Genomic DNA, 18,944 nt, shown 5'->3' with positions numbered 1-18,944 from the left:
TTCAAATTCCACAAACTTTTTTCAAATCTTCCAATTTTCTCGGTTCACCACTTTTCTTTCTTGGTTTTCCTTTTTTGTCATTTTCCCACTTTTTAAATTTTCTGAATAATTTTTTGAATATATTCCAAATCCGCACACATTTTAAAAATTGTGAAAAAATTACATTGAAGTTTTTTTTCAAATTCCACGAACTTTTATCAAATCTTTCAATTCTCGTTTAGTTACATGAACTTTTTCAAATCACGTGAACTTTTTTCAAATCTGTCAAGCTTTGTCAATTACACTATATTTTTTTCAAATTAGACCAACTTTTTTCAAATCACATGGACTTTTTTGAAATTCATGGAATATTTCAAAATTATGTTAACACTTTTTTTGAAATTTAGCGAACTTTTCTAATTCCATTAATAATTTTAAAATTCCGTAAACATTTTATGATTTCACCATTCATAAATGTAAGATTTTTTGAGCATCAGTACAGACACAAGCGCTCATATACACGCGCATACACTCATCCCTATGAACGCACACGCGCACACCCTACCCCTATGAGCACCTCCGAGAGACTGAGCCGGCATATTTTCTTGAGATTTACGAAGTCACCGTAGGCGCCTCGTCGTCGACGGGAACGTGGTGGGTTGGGGATACCACTGTCCACCTAACCAACTCAACCACAGGTTGATTCGCCATAAATGTAAGATTTTAAAATCTATATAAAACCGGAAACTGCTGCTAGGGGGACCAAGTGCGCTTAATGGGCCGCGGCCCGCGTTGACAGCACGCGAGCGCCCGAGATCTTCACGGCGCTTGAAGCGCCAGATAAAAAAGAGTCGAGTTACCTAGACTGTCGATTACCCTCCACCCCCCAAAAAAAGACTAAACTGCCGATTCTAAAAAAAATTAACTAAACTGTCGATTGCTTGAGCTGCTGCAGACCGCAGCGCAGTCTGGTGCTCAAGCTTGCAGTTGATGAATTGCAGATGAGTCAGGTCAGGTCTTCAGGATTTACTAATCCTGTCGATGAAGTTCAACTGCCCAACGGGGCGTGGAAATGGGTCGTAGAGTGCTTCCTTATAGAGCTCCGGTGAATTCTTTTCCCCCAAATTCTGAATAAAATGACGAAGTTTCTAAATCAAACACCCCTTGACTGTTGAGCGGTGCCTCGTTTAGAGACAGGTGTACGTATGTCGCTGTCAACAGAAGTACAGAACCGACACATCACTGTCTGAACTTTTAAACCAAACGATACACTGTTTGGTTTCGATAAAATGACGCAAAAACATATTGCTCCCATCTGAAAATTGAAAAAAGAAGTTTTGGTACAGAAATGTGCACCTGCACGCGGCAATCAAACAGGCCACAGCGTCTGCCGGCAATAGCGCATCTCAGGCCTTGCAACCTGCAAGCTGGGCCATTTTTGCTGGACCTGCGCATCAAACACATGTCGGCAAACTCACTCACCAGGGAGCGCATGCAGGCTCGAATGTAGCCTCGTAAAGTCTCAGGATCAAACAGCCAGGCTCATTACAACAGCTGCTGCGAACGCGATGCGCCCAACTGTCTCCAGCAGATTGTGCTTCAACTTTCAACATGCATCATGAGTTTCATGCAGGACATCAGGACATATATCTTGCTCATGCAGGTACTTCGTAAACACATCGTTTTCGTTCTTTCAAGAACACAATACTCCTATACTTTTTAAATTAGAACAAGAAAAATCAAGGATAGCAGCATATGAAGGCACTGTATTTTTCGGTTTTGAAAAAAAAAACGGTATGATATTTTTATTTTTATTGACTAAACGTCGCATCCCGGCTTCATGTGAGGTCAGTAAAATACTACCGGAGTATCAATTTTTCAGTCATAGACTAGCAAACAGGCCCTATAGACCAACTGAAAACAAAACCATACAGGATTTCAGTGCCACCCATCAGACAGCTCTTTTGTTATGCACCATGCCATTCGTATTTTCCAGCTTATACAAAACAAAATCAGAATGCATCATGTGACATCCTTGAGCACAGCCAAAAACACAGAATCACCTATATATCATCTCATCTATACTACTGTTTACTTCTGATTAGCGTAGGCATGAACTTTACAACATCAAGTTCTATATGAGCCTCTAACCGAAGAATGTGTGTACGGGGTATCGAGAGATCTCACCAGCGGCAGCTTTACTATCTACGTCGATCATCTTGATGATCATTATCCTTGACAATACAGGCATCCAGAAAACTCATACTTGCATTTACTGTTGGAGCATTTGATGCTGACTGATCAAAAGTTGGGCGTAAACCAGCTCGTTCCAGGAATCCGGTACCCCGGGGAGACACCAGTGGCTGCAGTCCTGGTATCTCTCAGGCGACCTCCTCTCCTCCTCGCTCAGGTGTTGCTTGCGGTAGATCGAGGGGTGCGCATCCTTTCTATAGTCCGTCAATCTTGTTATGTTCAAGTAAACAACCGGGGTTCTCATCTTGTGGATCACATCCTCCAAAATGCTCATCTTTGGTGGGTAGGTTGAAAGGTATTGCTCATTTTTTATTGGCTCGGTCTCCTTGTCGCAGCTGCCTCCTGAATTCCATTGCCCGCCACTGCATATTGAGATCCACAACAATACATTAGTTCGGTCAAGGGCAAGTCATACCAACATAGCATGTAGGCAGTTCACAGGAAAGGTTATACACACCTGAAATGAGATGCTGAGTAGCCTCTGAACATCACGGTGGTTTTCTTGGGATTTATGTTGCCATCAATCCATCTGGACCAGGTGATAAGGGCTTTATGAAAGGCGTCCACGACATTTAACTCGCTATATATGTGACTACCTTCCTGGTAATAGTCCTTCCTGTGGCACGTTGAACATATCTTCAGTGTTTAGGCATTCGAATGTATGGCAGGAAATGCTAGGCAACAAGTATGAAATGTAGATGATTGTCCAACAAGAGAGCAGTAAAAACAAGTTACCCTAGGGCAGTTTTTTCATGTGTCCACCAGTGTCCAGTATTGAAAATGATGAAGTCCGCATCCTTGTACTTTGGTGATGATTGCTCGACAATGTCAAGCCTAAGAGTTTCCTTTTTATTTCCATTGCTGACTCGCGTCTCCCACTCTTGGACTAGGAAAGGAGAGCGGAAGAACTCCACACTGCAGTTATAGTCCTAAACAACAAAAAATCAACAAAGAAATGTTCTAATTATGGAAAAAGATGCAAAGTATCACAGTAGTGTAGAACCAGTCCAAACTGGAATCATGCATACCGTGAATAGGAAAGAGTACGAGCCCTCGGTCTTAAACTCGCGCCTACCAGAAGCCTCAAAAACCTTCCTCGTATCCTTGACAGAATGCCTCAATATACAAACCAGGGATTCCCACATGTTCCTGTTGAGTGAATCGCCAACAAAAACTAGTCGTTTCCCCCTCAGCCTCTCCAACATATCAGTTGGATTCAATCTAGTGTAACAAATAACAGAAATGGTCATGTTACACACCAAGCATGAAATAAATTCACTGACATTTGATTGAGCTAGTCTAATGAGCTGTCCTCACCTTGGGATGTTGCATCCACTGGGTTGCCACCGGAGCTTCTCGTAAGCTCGGTCCGGCCGACCATTGAGATGGCAGTCGAAGGGCTCGTCGATGTGAGGACACGATCCCCCGGGGTAGAGAGGGTACGAGTCGTCCCGAACCCAGTTCCCATGGAACATGTCACAGCCGGCCATCTCCTTTATCCAGTCAACCTTCTTATTTCCACCGGCACCACCAGCCTGCTTAGTTGATGACCCTTTGGCCAGAACTTCGCTGTGGTTCCCGGCTTTTGCGGCGATTGTTTGGGATGAATGATCCTTCAGTGAACTTGCACTAACCTGGGGAGTTGCTTCCTTCTTATTCACCGCACTATCACTTCCAACAGAAGAAGGTCCACTCGTCTGGTTCTGTTTGGTCACAATTGGAGATGCTACAAGGGTCTGGTTCTTGGTTGAAGATTCATCTTCTTTCTCCTCGGCCACTGCAGTCTGATTACTAGTTGAAGCCACATTCCCACTCGATTTATCGTGCTGAATTCCTCCCTCTTCGGCATTGCTCTTCACTGGAGTAGCACTTGGTGCTGATTCATGGGTTTCATCTACATTTCCACTCCCTGATGCACCATCAGACTCATTATTCAGATCAGATTTCACAACTGTCTCACTTCCGGCCGAGCCACTGTTAACCGCACCAACTGAATCCTTTCCATCAGCCTTGGCTGTGGTGATATTTCCAGCAGCAGAACCACTGCTCGGAGCACCGCTTGCAGTCACTGCCTGGTTATCAGGCTCAATTTTGGAATCGGACTTCACCGCGCTGCCATCTCCGGCAGGACTACCGCCGGAGACTCCAACTGAATCCTTGGTGTCTGCCTTCACCGCGCTGACATTTCCAGCGGCGCCATTATTGGTCGGAGCTCCGCTTCCCGACTGCTTACTGGATCCATCACTCCCCTCGTCGGCCTTCGGCACGGCTCTTTCTCCGGCAGAATCACTAGTTGGGGATTCACCACGACGCCCTGCCTGGCTACTAGAACCGCCTCCAGTAGAGTTACCTTTATTCCGATCTGCCGAACTAGCCGGCGCACCGCCACTTGTGGCAGGATTATTCGTCGGAGAATCGCTCTTGGCGGCGGCCGTGCCACTTCCCGCTGGGTTCCCGGCCGGCGGTGCACCGGCACCGGCGGCATTGCTGCTTGGCGCACTACCTCCGCTCCCCAACTGCTTGTCAGACCCAGCCGTGGCGGAATTACCGCTCCCTGCCCCGCTTCCGACTTGCTTAGTATCCATATCGCGACTCACGTCGCCGCCTCCCTCGCTCGATCCGCTGGCCGCGCCACCGCCGTCGCGGCGAGACGGCTCGGGCGAGGGGGCGGACGAGTTGGCAGGGAAGACGGAGGAGAAGAAGGTCGAAACCTGCGAGCGGTACGGCGCCGTGGAGGCGTACACGCCGTCGAACCACGAGGCTCCGTCCCCGGCCCCGCCGACGCCCGCGCCGGCGGGGGCCGCGGGCGAGCAGAGGGCGATGTAGGCCGTCAATGCTGCGAAGGCCACCGCGAGGGCGTACACCACGAGCCTCGCGCGCCTGCGGGAGCGCCCCGCCCCGGCGCCGGCCGGGCCGAGCTGGCCCGCGTCGGCGCACGCCATGGCCGCCAGCCCGCTCTGCTTCCACAGGCCCTTCATCCCGCGCGACGGCGAGGCGTCGGCGGCAGAGGCCGCGGCGCCGGGCCGGAGTTCGGCGGCTGTGGGCTCCGGGAAGCGGTCCGGGTGGAGGCGGTGAGGAAGCGACAGTGACAGTGGAGGAGGAGGAGGAGGAGGAGGAGATGGCGAATGATTTTTGGGGAGGAAGCTTTCGGGAGCAGTGGAAGTTGGGGGGGGGGGGGGGGGGGGGGGGGGGCTGCGTGTACGCGGGTCGGGTGGCTTTAGGAAAGGGAATTTGGGGTGGCGAAATTAACGGGATCGCTGCTGGTCTGTTTAGATTTCTCTTATTAGGTTGCCCTTTCTTGGGAGGGTCAAAGCAAGTCAAAAGGAGTGTTTGAAAAAGGAGAATATCATACAGAAACCAATATTCAGTGGTGAAAACCAATAAAAACCAGAAGAAGATGATGTTTTGAAGTTTCAATAAAATCTGAAGAAAAAATAAGGGATGGTAAGAGGATGATGTTTTATCGTCACACAAAATTTTAAGTTGAAACACATTACGAGATGTGAACTATGAAAAAGAGCGTTGAATAATGCCGAACAGTTTTCATAGCTCACATCTCGTAATGTATTTTAACTTAAAATTTTGCATGGCAATAAAACATCACCCTCCTTAACATCCCGCATTTTTTCAATTTTTTTAAAAACTTTAAGATATGGTTTTCCATGAAGTTTTCATAGAATATTGGTTTCCGTATGCTATTCTCCCATTTGAAAATTCTAAGCCTCGGTTTCAAGTGTGATGCATGTGTATTTTGTAGTAATATGTTGTAAAAACAGGATTGCTAGGCCTCAGTCGACTAAGACTTATCGAAGTCTCAGTCGATGTTATATTCATGAGCTTTCATATGAAGATTCATGCAAAAGATTATTTTTCTTTTTTCTTTTTTTATATGGTGTATCACTTGACTATGACTTGGTTCGACTGAGCTAGGCACACCATTGAAAAATTTAGAAGAAAAGCAAGCAAAAACGGGTAAACTAAACTATATGATAGAAGAAGAAAAATGATTTGATACAAATGAGATTATGGGTTATGAGTTATGAGAATCGATAGAAATAACAAACACAACCTAAATCCTTAATTGTGTTGATTTAGGAATCCATGTTTTAATTTGTTCATTGAGAGATGGACAGAGTCACTTGACTAGGAGTACCCCTTAACCAGAGACATGATGGCTTACACCCGCAAAAAAAGAGGCATGGTGGCTTAAGGTGGCCTTTTTTGGGAGCTATGAGGTATGAAAGTTGCTTCTCTCGGACAAAATTGAAAGGTTACCTTGGTCAACTCTGGCTCCAAAGTTCTTACAAAATGTTCGCCGCATTCTCGAGGCACTGCTCACGGTTCATCATTGACTCAATCACTATTGAGAAGCCTGAGTCGACACTACTCGACTTTAGCCGATTTGATTTGCAAGCATGAACCCAAATCTAAGGGTCATTGCTTCTGCAATGCTGACCTCCACCACATGCTCCAAAGCCCACGAGCTAGTTGCGGTACAAAAATCCATGATTATCTTGAATGTTAGATCATGTCAATTGTGATCTACCATAATATCGAACGAGGCATCAACTTTAGTTCCACGAATCAAGATCTTCATGTGACTGGTGCTTAAGAATAGTATCCTGACCAAGGACAACCTTCTTAGGAGCATTTGTTCTTTGGCTACAATAATCTTGCCAAACTTTTCTGACAGGTGGATATATGTGCTCTATGCTTGATGAAATTGATCACATCAACATGGCCATCGGATTTTTTTCCACCAAATTAAGCCATGTTTCTAGCTTTCCCAACTGGTCTGACAGGTGATCATTAGATGAAAAAGAACTTGTCTCATAGGTGATTATCTGCGGATGCTCAGACGTCTGCGGATGGGACGGTTACTCCTTCTTCGGTGCCGACGACTACCCTCAGGTTCGGCTCTTTCGAGCCGGCATCTGCACCCCCGAGACTGTGGAGTGATCGGGTGGAGTCGGATGAGGTGTTTGAGCGCTCACTTCCGGCACTGGAGTTTGAGGAGCCAGTGCTTCCTCCTTTGGGAGAGTCGCCGATCCCGGTTAGGATTGGGGCGGAGGAGGTCGTTGGCGCGGGAGAGAGTCTGAAGATGGGGGCTTTGGATTTTTCATCTGCGGCCGCGACTGTGCAGGTACAGCCGAGGTTGCCTGCTGCTGATGGGGGCGTGGGGCAGGTGGCCGTGCTTCCCTCATCAGGGCCGGCGGTGGGGGAGCCTCCGATGGTGCAGCTTGAGCCTTCGGTTGGGAGGCCGAGGTTGCTCTACCAGACACCTTTACTTCCTTCTTCCGGACCGGCGGTGCTGGCGATGGAGTCGCAGCCCGGACGGGGCTCGGGGCAGGTGGCCTCGGTGGCCTCGGGGGCATCTTCTCCTGTGGCGCCTCGAGGGCCTTGTGTGCCGGCGGCGCCGGTGCCGACAGTTCGCCCTTTGGCCGGGGTAGTGGGGGAGCTCGGGCAGGAGGCCATGGCTCCTCCGTCCCCCGGCATGGTGCACCCCAGCAGAGCCTCTCGGGAGGAGGTGATTGCTTTCGGTGGTATCCCGGATCCGGTTGCTGAGGGGCGACGGTTGAGCAGCCGTCTCCAGGACCATCCGGAGGTGGACGACATTCAGCAGCGGTGCGCTATGAGGTCGGCCAAGCTTTGTGACGTGGAGGTCACTACGGGTATGTCTGTCAATACTTCTAATTCTATTCTGCATTTTTTCGATGATGAGATTATTAATAATGCAAATAAGCTAGGAATTTCACTAGGTAGCAATGATAGTGAAATTTCAAATTCGGTTAATGATTTATTGGATTTAGAGGCTGAGCGGGCGCTTGAGATGACTCGTAACTTAGCTGCGGTTAAACCCATGAATAACTCCGAGATTGATGCTTTGGGGGTTAGGGCCCTCGATAATTTGTGTGCGGATCTCGCTCCTGAGGAGGAAGATGAGCGAGTGGACTTTGATGAAGTGCGAGCCTCTGAGACTGGTTGTGAGGACCAGCTGGAGAGTTTTAATATTCCTAAATGCAAATGGAAGCGGAAGATTTATCCGACTTCCGCAGTGCGTAGGAGCGCGCGGATTAGAACAGCTAAAAAATCCCATGACGAGTTATGAAAGGAATCTTTTGGAATAGCAGAGGTCTGAAAGACTTGGCTAAAAGAAGGTTTCTTGCTGAGGCTTCTATTGAGCATAAGTTGGACTTTATCGCTTTATCGGAAACTGGTAGAGCCGACTTTTCGCCTCAATTTCTCAATACGTTGTCGGGAGGTATTGAGTTTGATTGGCATTGTCTACCGCCGCGAGGAAGATCAGGGGGGATTTTACTCGGAGTTAGATGCGACTCGTTAGAAGTCCGAAGCGTGGTCATGGGGGATTTCGCAGTTAAGTTTAGGGTGAGATCAAAGGCCGATGGGTTTAACTGGGCTTTGGTGGCGGTTTATGGAGCCGCACAGCCCGAGCTTAAACCAGATTTTTTGGCTGATTTGGTTAGGATTTGTGGTTTTGAGCAACTGTCTATCCTAGTAGGGGGTGATTTTAATATTATCAGAAGGTGGGATGAGAAGAATAATGATAATTTTGACGGTAGATGGTCGTTCATGTTTAACACCATCATTGAAAGTCTGGATCTGCGTGAGATTGAGCTTTCGGGCAGGAAGTTTACTTGGGCTAATGCACTACCTAAGCCGACGTTTGAGAAGCTGTATCGGGTTCTGGCTAGCGTCGAATGGGAGCAGAAATTCCCTTGTGTAACGGTGCAGGCACTTACACGGGGCATTTCAGACCATACGCCGTTATTCATTGATTCTGGGGAGGCCACTCATGTGGGTAATAAGAATGTCTTCTCGTTCGAGCTTGCGTGGTTCGAGAGACAAGGGTTCTTAGATACAGTTGCCAGAGTATGGGCTAAGGATGCAGGAGGTACAACTGCACTTGAGCGCTGGCAGAATAAAATTAGGCACTTGAGAAGCTTCCTACGAAGGTGGGCTAAACATCTTAGTGGGGTTTATAAGATTGAGAAGGAACAACTCCTTTCATTTATTCAGTCCCTGAATGTAAAAGCTGAGAACATGATCCTACCAGCTTCGGAGCTCCAGGCGAAGCTCGATGCGGAAATGAGGCTGAAAGAGCTACTTCGTGAGGAAGAATTAAAGTGGGCGCTTCGGGCCAAGGTACGACGGGTCGTCCAGGCGGACACGAACACACAATTTTTTCACATGATTGCTAATGGCAAGCATAGAAAAAAAAAGAATCTTTCAGCTTGAGCAAGATGAGGGAATGATTCTGGGTCAGGAAAACTTAAAGTTGTACATCACTGGGTATTACAAGCAGTTGTTTGGACCTCCAGAGGAGAACTGGGTGTCGCTGGATGAGTCTAGGATTGAGGATGTGCCTCAACTGACAGCTGTTGAAAATGATATCTTAATTGCTCCTTTCCCTGAGAAAGAGGTATTTGGGGCCATTTCCCACATGAAGAATAATAAGGCTCCTGGCCCGGATGGTTTCCCGGCCGATTTTTACAAGAAATGTTGGCACATTATTAAAGGAGATCTATTGCCTTTGTTCAATGATCTTTTCGCTGGTCAGCCTCACCTTTTTAAGCTAAATTTTGGGACGATAAAACTTCTTCCCAAGAAGACAGAGGCAGTGCGGATTGAGCAATTTCGGCCAATATGTCTTCTTAATGTGAGTTTCAAAAATTTTACCAAGGTCGGAACGAATAGGCTCACACAGATTGCGCATACTGTGGTGCAGCCTACTCAATCTGCTTTCATGCCGGATAGGAACATTCTTGAAGGGGTGGTGGTCCTGCATGAAACGCTCCATGAAATTCACTCGAAAAAATTGGATGGAGTAGTTTTTAAGGTGGATTTCGAGAAGGCGTACGATAAAGTCAAATGGCCCTTTCTACAACAAGCCTTACGTATGAAGGGTTTTGACGAAGCTTGGAGGCGCCAAGTTGAATCTTTCATGCAAAAAGGGAGTGTTGGAATTAAAGTGAATGACGATATAGGTCATTATTTCCAGACACACAAGGGCCTGAGGCAAGGTGATCCAATGTCTCCTATCCTCTTCAATATTGTTGTTGATATGTTGGCAATCTTGATAGGAAGGGCAAAGGAGGCAGGACAAGTAGGTGGCTTGGTGCCTCATCTTGTAGATGGTGGTGTGTCCATTCTGCAGTACGCCGATGATACAATCATTTTTATGGAGCACGACTTGGTTAAGGAGAGAAATATGAAGCTGGTATTGTGCCTATTTGAGCAATTGTCCGGTCTGAAGATCAACTTCAATAAAAGTGAGTTGTTCTGTTTTGGTAGAGCCAAAGAGGAACAAGATGCTTACAAGCAACTGTTTGGTTGCGATTTGGGGACTCTTCTGTTCACTTACCTTGGTATCCCCATTCACCATCGTAAGTTAACTAACAGTGAATGGAAGTGTATCGAGGATCAGTTTGAGAAGAAACTGAGCTGTTGGAAGGGCAAACTTATGTCGTATGGAGGCCGATTGATTCTTATTAGTTCGGTGCTCACGAGTTTGCCTATGTTTCTCTTATCCTTTTTTGAGGTTCCAGCTGGAGTTAGGAAAAGACTGGACTTCTATCGGTCTCGTTTCTTCTGGCAGAGCGATGAAACTAAGAGAAAGTATCGCCTAGCCAAATGGGATGTCATCTGCCGACCAAAAGACCAAGGGGGTCTTGGGGTTGAGAACCTTGAAGTTAAGAATAGATGCCTTCTAAGTAAGTGGCTTTATAAGTTATCTGCCGAGACTGAGGCAACTTGGGCGCAGATTCTTCGTAACAAGTATCTGTACTCTAAAACCTTGTCGCATGTGACGGCTCGACCCTCTGATTCGCCCTCCTGGAAGGGGTTAATGAGGGTCAAAGCTACTTTCTTTAACAGAACAAAGTTTGTTGTCGGTGATGGCAATAACACTCGATTCTGGGAAGATACCTGGCTAGGTGATGCACCATTGGCACTCCAGTATCCGGCGCTTTATCGCATTATGCAGCAACGGGATGTTCTGGTTGCAACGAGTCTGCAATCTGCTCCTCTTAACATCCAATTTAGGAGGGTGCTTGTGGGTGACCGGTGGGAGGCTTGGATTCATCTGGTGAGTAGAGTCATGGAGGTTCAGCTTACTCATCAGCCCGATCAGTTGTATTGGAAGCTTACTAAATCTGGTGAATTCACAGTCAAGTCGATGTACATTGATGTCATCAATTCTAGTGTAATTCCTAGTTCCAAACACGTTTGAAAAGTTAAGGTTCCTCTCAAAATTAAAGTGTTTATGTGGTTTATGCATAAACAAGTCATTCTAACGAAAGATAATTTGATTAAGCGCAACTGGACAGGATCTACCAGGTGTAGTTTCTGTGATCGGAATGAAACTATCAAGCATCTTTTCTTTGAGTGCCCGATGGCGAGGGTGTTGTGGGGCTCGGTGCAGATTGCCTTTAACATTACTCCTCCGAATTCGGTCAGGTCGTTGTTTGGAACGTGGCTGGTTGGTATAGAGGCCGAAACAGTTAGACAAATTCGTGTGGGAGCATGTGCGTTGTTATGGGCAATTTAGAACTGCAGAAATGACTTGGCTTTTAACAGAACAACAACTATTCATTTTTTGCAGGTTCTCTTCCGGGCTACTGCGCTAATCCGTACGTGGTCATTACTCACTCCGACGGAGGTCAGGGCGTGTTTGGTTACTGGATCTGTCCGGTGGGAGATGGTAGCGCGGGATTTATTCAACCGGTTTGGATGGCGGTCATGTAATAGGATAGGCGCGTAGTTTACCTATCTCTCTTTACTATGCCAGCCGGTTGTGGCTTTTGGGCCTTGTTTTATTTTACTTGCTCTGTGTGAGCCATTATCCTTTGTTGCAGCACTTTGCAAGACATTATTAAACTACTTTATTTATTTATAAATGTAGCCGTATGCATCTGTCTGATGCAGAGGCCGAGGAAGCCCCCCTTTTTAAAAAAAGGTGATTATCTGTGCTCTAGGCTTTGCGGAATTTATCAAAAAAACTCGTGCTTCCGCTAAAAGAACCACCGCCACTCCGCCAAAACTAAAATCAGAGCCGCAAAACCTTTTTTTTACATCAAAGACCTAGGGTGGTCAACCTTTTTTTACATCAAAATTACTCGTTATTGCAAAGTGTTCATCATAGTATTTTTTTAACAAAAGTATCAACAATTTCTACGGGAGCATCTTTCATCCACACCGCACACACCTTACTTCTAGCTAGTTTGGCTAAATTATTAACAACATAATTAGCCTCTCTATGAGCGTGCAATAATAATAATAAGCGGAAAACCACACGCAAGGTGATATAAATCATTAAAAAACTACCGCGGATAGACCGAATAAGTGACATTCATTCTTCATTGTCTCTATCACCTTCAATGTTGTTCGAGTTCACCTCTATATGATTAGACCCGACTGTGGTTGTCAAACTAAGATCAAACCGTAAAGATAGTGCATCGGCCATAAGTGCCTAGGATGGTCAACCTTTAATCATGCACGTGGGTTTTAGAGCAACTCCAACGGGGTGACCCAAACGGACGCGGATTTTGTCTGCTTTTTGTCCGTTTAGGTCGGCCAAGCGGACATGCATGTCCGCTTTTTCGTTTGGGTCAGCCGGTGCGCCCAATGGGAGGCAAACCCATTTTGTGCATGTCCGTTCCAGCATTTCATCGAATACGTAGCAGGCGGGCAACTCGCAGCGAGGCAGGGCGAGCGCGGCACGGCACGACGAGCATGGCGAACTGCAGCAGCACCGGCCGGGCGCGGGCGAGAGGCGAGGCCAGTGGACTGCAGCAGCACCGGCCGTGCGCGGGCGAGAGGCGAGGCCAGTGGACTGCAGCAGCACCGGCCGTGCGCGGGCGAGAGGCGAGGCCAGTGGACTGTAGCAGCACCGGCCGGCACCGGCCGGGCGCTCGGTGGAGCACGCCGACACCGCGGAAGGCCGAGCGCCGTGCAGCAGCGAGGCGAGGCCGGGCGCGGGCGCTGGTGAGGCCACCGGCTGCAGCACCATCGGCCGGGGAAGCGGTGGAACACGCCAACATCGCGGAAGGACGAGGGCCGTGCAACATCCTTGGGCACGGGCGCGTAGCCGGACGAGCGCTGGCGCGAGCACGAGGGCGAGGCCAGGCATGGGCGCGAGGGCGAGCGCCGTGTAGCAGCCCCAGGCAAGGTCGCGAGTGCGAGCGCGAGACCGGAGGGAGAGCTGCTGCACTGGCGGTGTGCCGCTGCATCGAAACCGCGTCGTGCTCTGTGCCCGCGCCGTCGTGGGTGGCGACAAAGAGGAAAGGAGGAGAGAGAAAGGGATGGGATGAATGAGTGGACTCTTTCATTGGATGATAGATGGGCCAACATGCATGTGCAGCGAACGCAGCTGGACGAAGAAGCCACCAAAAGCGTCTGTTTTGTGTTCGCTTCGGACCCATTTCAGTCTCAAATTTGGGATGAAAATGGGTCCGCGCGGACACAAAGCGGACGCAAAAAAAATGGGTCTTTGCATTGGGCCGTCGTTTTTGTTTATGCGGATACAAACGGATGTATATGGATAAAATGGATCGCTCCATTGAAGTTGCTATTAGGAGAAAAATGAGAGACCGCTGGCTGTCGCCGACAAATATTAAAACCCTGGCCCTCAACAAACAAACGGTCTACTGGGCGTCACGCGAGATATTTGCCGTTGGCTCGCGTCGTGCCCCCCGTTCTTTCGCCGCATAAAATAAAAAACTCCACGAGGAGCCGCTGACAGCCTGACACGCGGGACCTAGAATAGAACGGGACCGCGGAAAGCGCGTGCACGTCGCGCGCAGCCCGTCCACCGGCACAACAAATCATCCGGGCAACGACGTGCGTGCGCGTGCTCGCCGATCGACCTCCCCGTGGCCTGCCACAACGGCGACGCCCGACGACGATGGATAACCTAACAGAATTAGCTAGCTCGAGCAGTGCTCCGTGAAACATCGATCATCAGCACGCCACGCCGCCCTTGTTCCTTGCTCATCGTTCACATCCCCGGCCGCATCTGCCGGCTTAACTCAGCGCACGCGGATACCGTGGCATGGCATCCGTTTTTGCCAGACACCGGTGCAGTTTTCTTCGCAGTACAGAGTTAGCAGGTGAAATACTGCCTCGGCTACCCAGACAGGGATCCCTCCTCTACTAGTCCTAAAACGCTCGTACCTAATGTTTGCAAAAGGGAGCATCATTTCACCCCCAAAAAGCTATTAGTACCGGCGCGGCGCTTTTCCTTTTGCATTAGATGTGTTCCCGCTACTTTGCTCGCACATGGACATGTTAAACAGCAGCACTTTTCGAGTCGTTAGAGCTTCGTTTTCACAAGGGTTCGATTTCCCCCCTCTATATTCGGGAACCCGTTTTTTACGTCCACATCATCCAAGCGATGAAGAGGAGATAGTAACGCTACGTGATGTGATGAAAAGAACGCGCACCCATCGAGTGAACGGGCCGGGTCTGACCAAGAACAAAACGGCGTGGCATTTAGGTACGAGCTCACTTTCGATTCAGAGTGTCTGACTCCCGTACCGGTCCACTACGCCGCGGCTCCAGACTTGTGAATTTGGTGGAGAAATTAGGCGGATTCTCACTCACTGCTTGCCTATCTCCATGCCAAACGGAAATATGGATCATGCATAGACTAAGCAAAGAAGGGTATACACACACATAAAGAATTTCAGATGTACTACTGAAGAATAAATAATGTATGTGCCTCGGGACGTGGATCTAGTGGAACATGATTACCAAGCAGTATCATCACTCTTCCTCATGCCATATAATTAAGCGCAACAAACCTAGAACATTCTTTCCAGAGCACATGCACCCCAAAACTCTCATGGACGGCCATCGTCTTCCTAGTGGTCGAGGGCCCATGCATGTCGCGTCCTGCCTCCCCTCCTAAACGAAAGGGCCCATGCATGCTACGTATCACAAAGACTGTTGATGTGTAGTACGTGCGCGGCTGGGTGTGGGGTTCCTTCGCCAAGATCCGATCCAGCTTCCAAGTACGTGTCCCTCTTATTTGTCTAGATAGATGCTCAATAATTCACTGTGTCTTATATCTCCCTAGCTACTTGATTCACCGTTGAAACCACTTCGAAATTTAACCCTTCCGACAACGTATGGTCCGAAATGCTCAAGCATTCCAAGCAGAAGCCGTCGAGTATACAGCTCTCATGAAACAAGATTGATGGAGTGCGATTGAAGCAAGGCTAGGTGCATGCGCTTTAATCTTGGGTGGCTTTGCAAGTGAGGTTGTACTGTATAAAGGGTGCTAAATTAAAGCAGATGAACGCCATGCGTGCACGCTGTGAGCGACGAGACGAAAAGGAAAGCAGGCAGCCGGCCGGCCTATGTACGTGGTCTACGGGCTCATGTAGTACGTCATGCGATCGTGCTCCATGGAGCCGCTTTGCATCAAGCTGGGGATGGAATGGATGCATGGATCGATCGCCGATGGCTTTATAAAGCCCGCTCCATTCGCTTCCATGTTCTCCAACACAGACAATCGAATAATGATCTAAGATAAAAAAAGAAAATGACCATGAGCTATCATGATCCTAGGTGCACTCTACGATTTGGTAATACTATTGTACAATGAGCAAAGTTCCTCGCTACAATCTACACACTCGGACCTTCCTCAAAGGAGTCTACAACTTTTAAGGCAGGGGAACTGGGGCACCATGGCTGGACTTCGCCGGTCTCTCGTCTGCCGCCAATAGACGTATATGCCGGCCAGGCGGGTTCCGTGATGGTGAACACCGAGCGCGTCAAGAGAGGCCTGCCTATAGTTTTCTTGGTCGCCATCTATCATGGATCACGCTGTGTCCATTAAGGTGTCATGTCACGATAACCTGTAACACACTAAGATAGATAGTTATCAAGACCCAGGGGTTCATAAAATGTCTTGTCATCGATAATGTATTCGTGTTGACGAGGCCCAACGGTGTCATCCACCAGATGGATTGCGCTATTGTCCATCTTACCTATCATCTACCCCTCATTTTTCAAGTACTCCCTCAAGTAATGATCTGAACGCTCTTATTTTTTTTTACGGAGGAGGAGGAGTAGATTATTGCATCGGCATTGATATAGGGGAACACCGAAGATGAGCAAATCCAGTCCCTATAAAACATTGCGCGTCCACCGAGCCCACAAAAGGAGTAAGTTCCGTGTCCAGTTTAATTACCTGTCATCTGCTCTGCATTGCCATTCCGTGACGATCTCTTTCTTTTTTGTTGAGAAACTTTCAATCTACATCTTTAATCATGGTAGTACAAAAGAACAATATAGAGATAATAAAAGTTATAACCATGTCCGTGGACCACCTAGCGACGACTACAAGCATTAGAGCGAACGAAGGTGTGCCGCCGTCATCGCTCCTCCTTCACCGAAGCCGGGCAAACCTTGTTATAGTAGACAGTCAGAAAGTCGTCGTGCTAAGGGCCGATAGGACGAGCGCACCAGAGTAGCAACCATTGCCGATGAAGAAAATTGTAGATTAGAAGGATCAATCTTCGATGGTCACTTTTTTTGATCTCGTTCTTTTTTATACTCCAACGACGTCACCCACTCCGCGAGAGAAGTGCTTGCTTGGCTTGTGCGTGCGATTGCTGATGCGTCGGGCCGCTTTTGTCTGGCCCTTGGGTTGAGCATGGGATTCCAACGCACGGTTAGGAGAGGTGCTACAAACCATGTCCATTGAGGTGTCACGTAAACTAGCGACACACCAAGATAGATAAATATCAAGACCCAGGGGTTCATAAAGCGGCATGCCATCGATGCTGCCTCTAAGTTGACGAGGCTCAGCATCGGCGGTTTTATCCACAAGATGAATCAGGCTCTTGCACCGCATGCCTATCATCCGCTTCTCAAACCCCAAGTAGATTGCATCGGCGTCGATGGATGGGAACACCGACGGTGAGACGGAAAGAGCAAGCTCAGTGCCCATGAACACCGCGCGTCCACCGAGCCCACGGATGGGCACCATCTTCCTCGAATCCATGTCCACTCGGTACACCCTGTATGTTCTCCTGTGGGTATATTGCCGGTCCACAAGTATCAGTTCCCCGCCATTGTCCACCAGATGGAGAGTGTCCGTTATCATGCTGGAATGCAGCCTGCTCTTCAGGTTGGCAGCGATGACCAGCCGTGGCGGCTGATCTCCACCAGTCTCGACCACCATCACGGCCTCAAAGGTGGCGCAGTAGAAGCGGCCGGCGAAAGACATGGCCGGCAAGAGCAAGTTGCCACGGTCGACCACGGTCCAGTGCGGATCGCCTGGCTTGATGACAGCAAGCGTCCTTAACATTCTATTCTAAAATGGACGGCGATGGTGCAGTCGTCGGCTAGCCCAGCGCCCGACACCTGCAACCAATCACTTCTGACAGAGGCTCCCGCCAGACGTTCCGTCTCGGTCATGACAGTGGTGGCCGGCGGGAGATCGGCCGTCTGGCGGGTGACCGGGTTCAACAGGCCAACCACACAGGTGGCCCTGTCGAGGAGGACGAGGAGGCCCTCCGTGGTGGGGCCGAACACGTCGTGGCCGTCGAGCTCCGGCAGGTACGCCCACCTTGAGCAGCCGGTGTGGACGTTCAAGCACCGGCGGCGCGGCGAGTCTCCCGTTTCCCTGAGCATGATCCACTGGCGCGGGTGGAAGCGGCGGTCCAAGATGCCGTGCGCGCGCGGGTCCGTGCAGCAGAGCCGCCATGGACGGCAGACTGCGCGGAAGCAGATGTAGTCGGCGACGTCGTCGGCGAGCAGCCGCTCCGCGATCAGCCCCGCGGGCTCGTCCCCGAGATCGGTCCAGTCCCTCGTAAAAGCCGAGGAGGAATCGGGTTGGATTCCGGCGGAGGAACCGCGTGCCCGCTTCGCTCCCCAGATGGGGATCTGGGGTGAGGAGTTCGGACCATCCTTGCTCTCTGGAAGCTTCCGTCTCATGGTACGTGTCTGGATCATGGAGTAGTGATCGTCCGTGTCCTGGAGGAACCGAGAGGGTGCACGGAGTTGGGAGGCTCTTGTCGAGATCCGGCCGAGAGGAGCCGGAGAGTGTTGGGCAGTCCGGAGCCGGAGGTTTCTTCGCCCGCCGGTGGGAGATCGGTTTGGCTTGCGTCGAGGACGACGGTAGCTTCGGCATCTGTCCGGCGGCGACGGGAGGGCACAATCAGGGTTTGGGGGCCGGGGGAGGCGTCAATTTTATCTTCCGTGCATGAACCGACGATCGGCTCAGCACGAGTACGGCCCGGACGCCTATATATAGACAAACCATGAAACCATATCCGATTCCAACTCCCAACACTCTTAGGCTGCTGTCAATGAATAGGTGCTTAGATGAGATGCTAAATACATTAAATAGCTTAGCAACTATATTTCCTAATGCATAGGTGCTTAGCTTATGGTTACTAAGCTTGCTTCATTTAATGATTAGCAACTAAAGTTCTTCATGTATTGGTGGGCTTCCTTTCTTTAAATATTTTGCTTAGGGGTTCACGCGCTTAGCGTTGTTTTTTTCAAGGGTCATCACACTCATCTCTCTCCTCTTAAATAGCATGCCACATCAGATTTTTTGCCTACGTGGAAGGCTTAGCACCTGTACAAGGTGAAATATTGGAAGGGGTCTTACCTAAAGAAAATCTCAAATCCTAAAAAGTGCACGCGCACGATTTAGTCAAACCGAGCGGCCGCGC

General features: G+C 49.1%; 2 protein-coding genes and 1 pseudogene across 2 annotated transcripts; 1 reads left to right on the top strand and 2 right to left on the bottom strand.

Annotated features, from left to right (window-relative positions):
- Positions 1-1,891: 1,891 nt before the first annotated feature.
- On the bottom strand, positions 1,892-5,394 carry LOC125520895 (uncharacterized). The gene is made up of 5 exons (XM_048685935.2): positions 3,550-5,394; positions 3,261-3,453; positions 2,968-3,161; positions 2,690-2,848; positions 1,892-2,594 (listed from the first exon to the last, which is right to left on the bottom strand). Exons 1-5 carry the CDS (start codon positions 5,208-5,210, stop codon positions 2,252-2,254), a joined length of 2,550 nt encoding a protein of 849 aa, XP_048541892.2. The 5' UTR covers positions 5,211-5,394; the 3' UTR covers positions 1,892-2,251.
- A 3,198-nt stretch (positions 5,395-8,592) lies between these two features.
- Positions 8,593-11,482, top strand: LOC147958625 (uncharacterized). The gene is made up of 3 exons (XM_087532224.1): positions 8,593-9,396; positions 9,557-9,673; positions 9,980-11,482. Exons 1-3 carry the CDS (start codon positions 8,593-8,595, stop codon positions 11,480-11,482), a joined length of 2,424 nt encoding a protein of 807 aa, XP_087388350.1.
- A 4,140-nt stretch (positions 11,483-15,622) lies between these two features.
- On the bottom strand, positions 15,623-18,545 carry LOC125525955 (uncharacterized; annotated as a pseudogene).
- Between the last annotated feature and the right edge of the window lie 399 nt (positions 18,546-18,944).

The sequence above is a fragment of the Triticum urartu genome, chromosome 7A (genome assembly GCF_056163025.1).
Source record: "Triticum urartu cultivar PI428250 chromosome 7A, HENAU_Tu73, whole genome shotgun sequence".
NCBI classification, from domain to species: domain Eukaryota; kingdom Viridiplantae; phylum Streptophyta; class Magnoliopsida; order Poales; family Poaceae; genus Triticum; species Triticum urartu.
This window is presented reverse-complemented; position numbering and strand designations above follow the sequence as displayed.

Bases quoted from the DNA above. Each gene is read 5' to 3' on its own strand.
- LOC125520895 (XM_048685935.2), bottom strand. From the start codon at position 5,210: ATGAAGGGCCTGTGGAAGCAGAGCGGGCTGGCGGCCATGGCGTGCGCC. The intron at 3,162-3,260 runs GTATGCATGATT...TTTGTTGTTTAG, and splicing joins CGTACTCTTTCCTATTCACG to GACTATAACTGCAGTGTGGA. The intron at 2,595-2,689 runs GTGTGTATAACC...CTCAATATGCAG, and splicing joins TACTCAGCATCTCATTTCAG to TGGCGGGCAATGGAATTCAG.
- LOC147958625 (XM_087532224.1), top strand. From the start codon at position 8,593: ATGGGGGATTTCGCAGTTAAGTTTAGGGTGAGATCAAAGGCCGATGGG. The intron at 9,397-9,556 runs GTACGACGGGTC...TATTACAAGCAG, and splicing joins AGTGGGCGCTTCGGGCCAAG to TTGTTTGGACCTCCAGAGGA. The intron at 9,674-9,979 runs GTATTTGGGGCC...ACTGTGGTGCAG, and splicing joins CTCCTTTCCCTGAGAAAGAG to CCTACTCAATCTGCTTTCAT.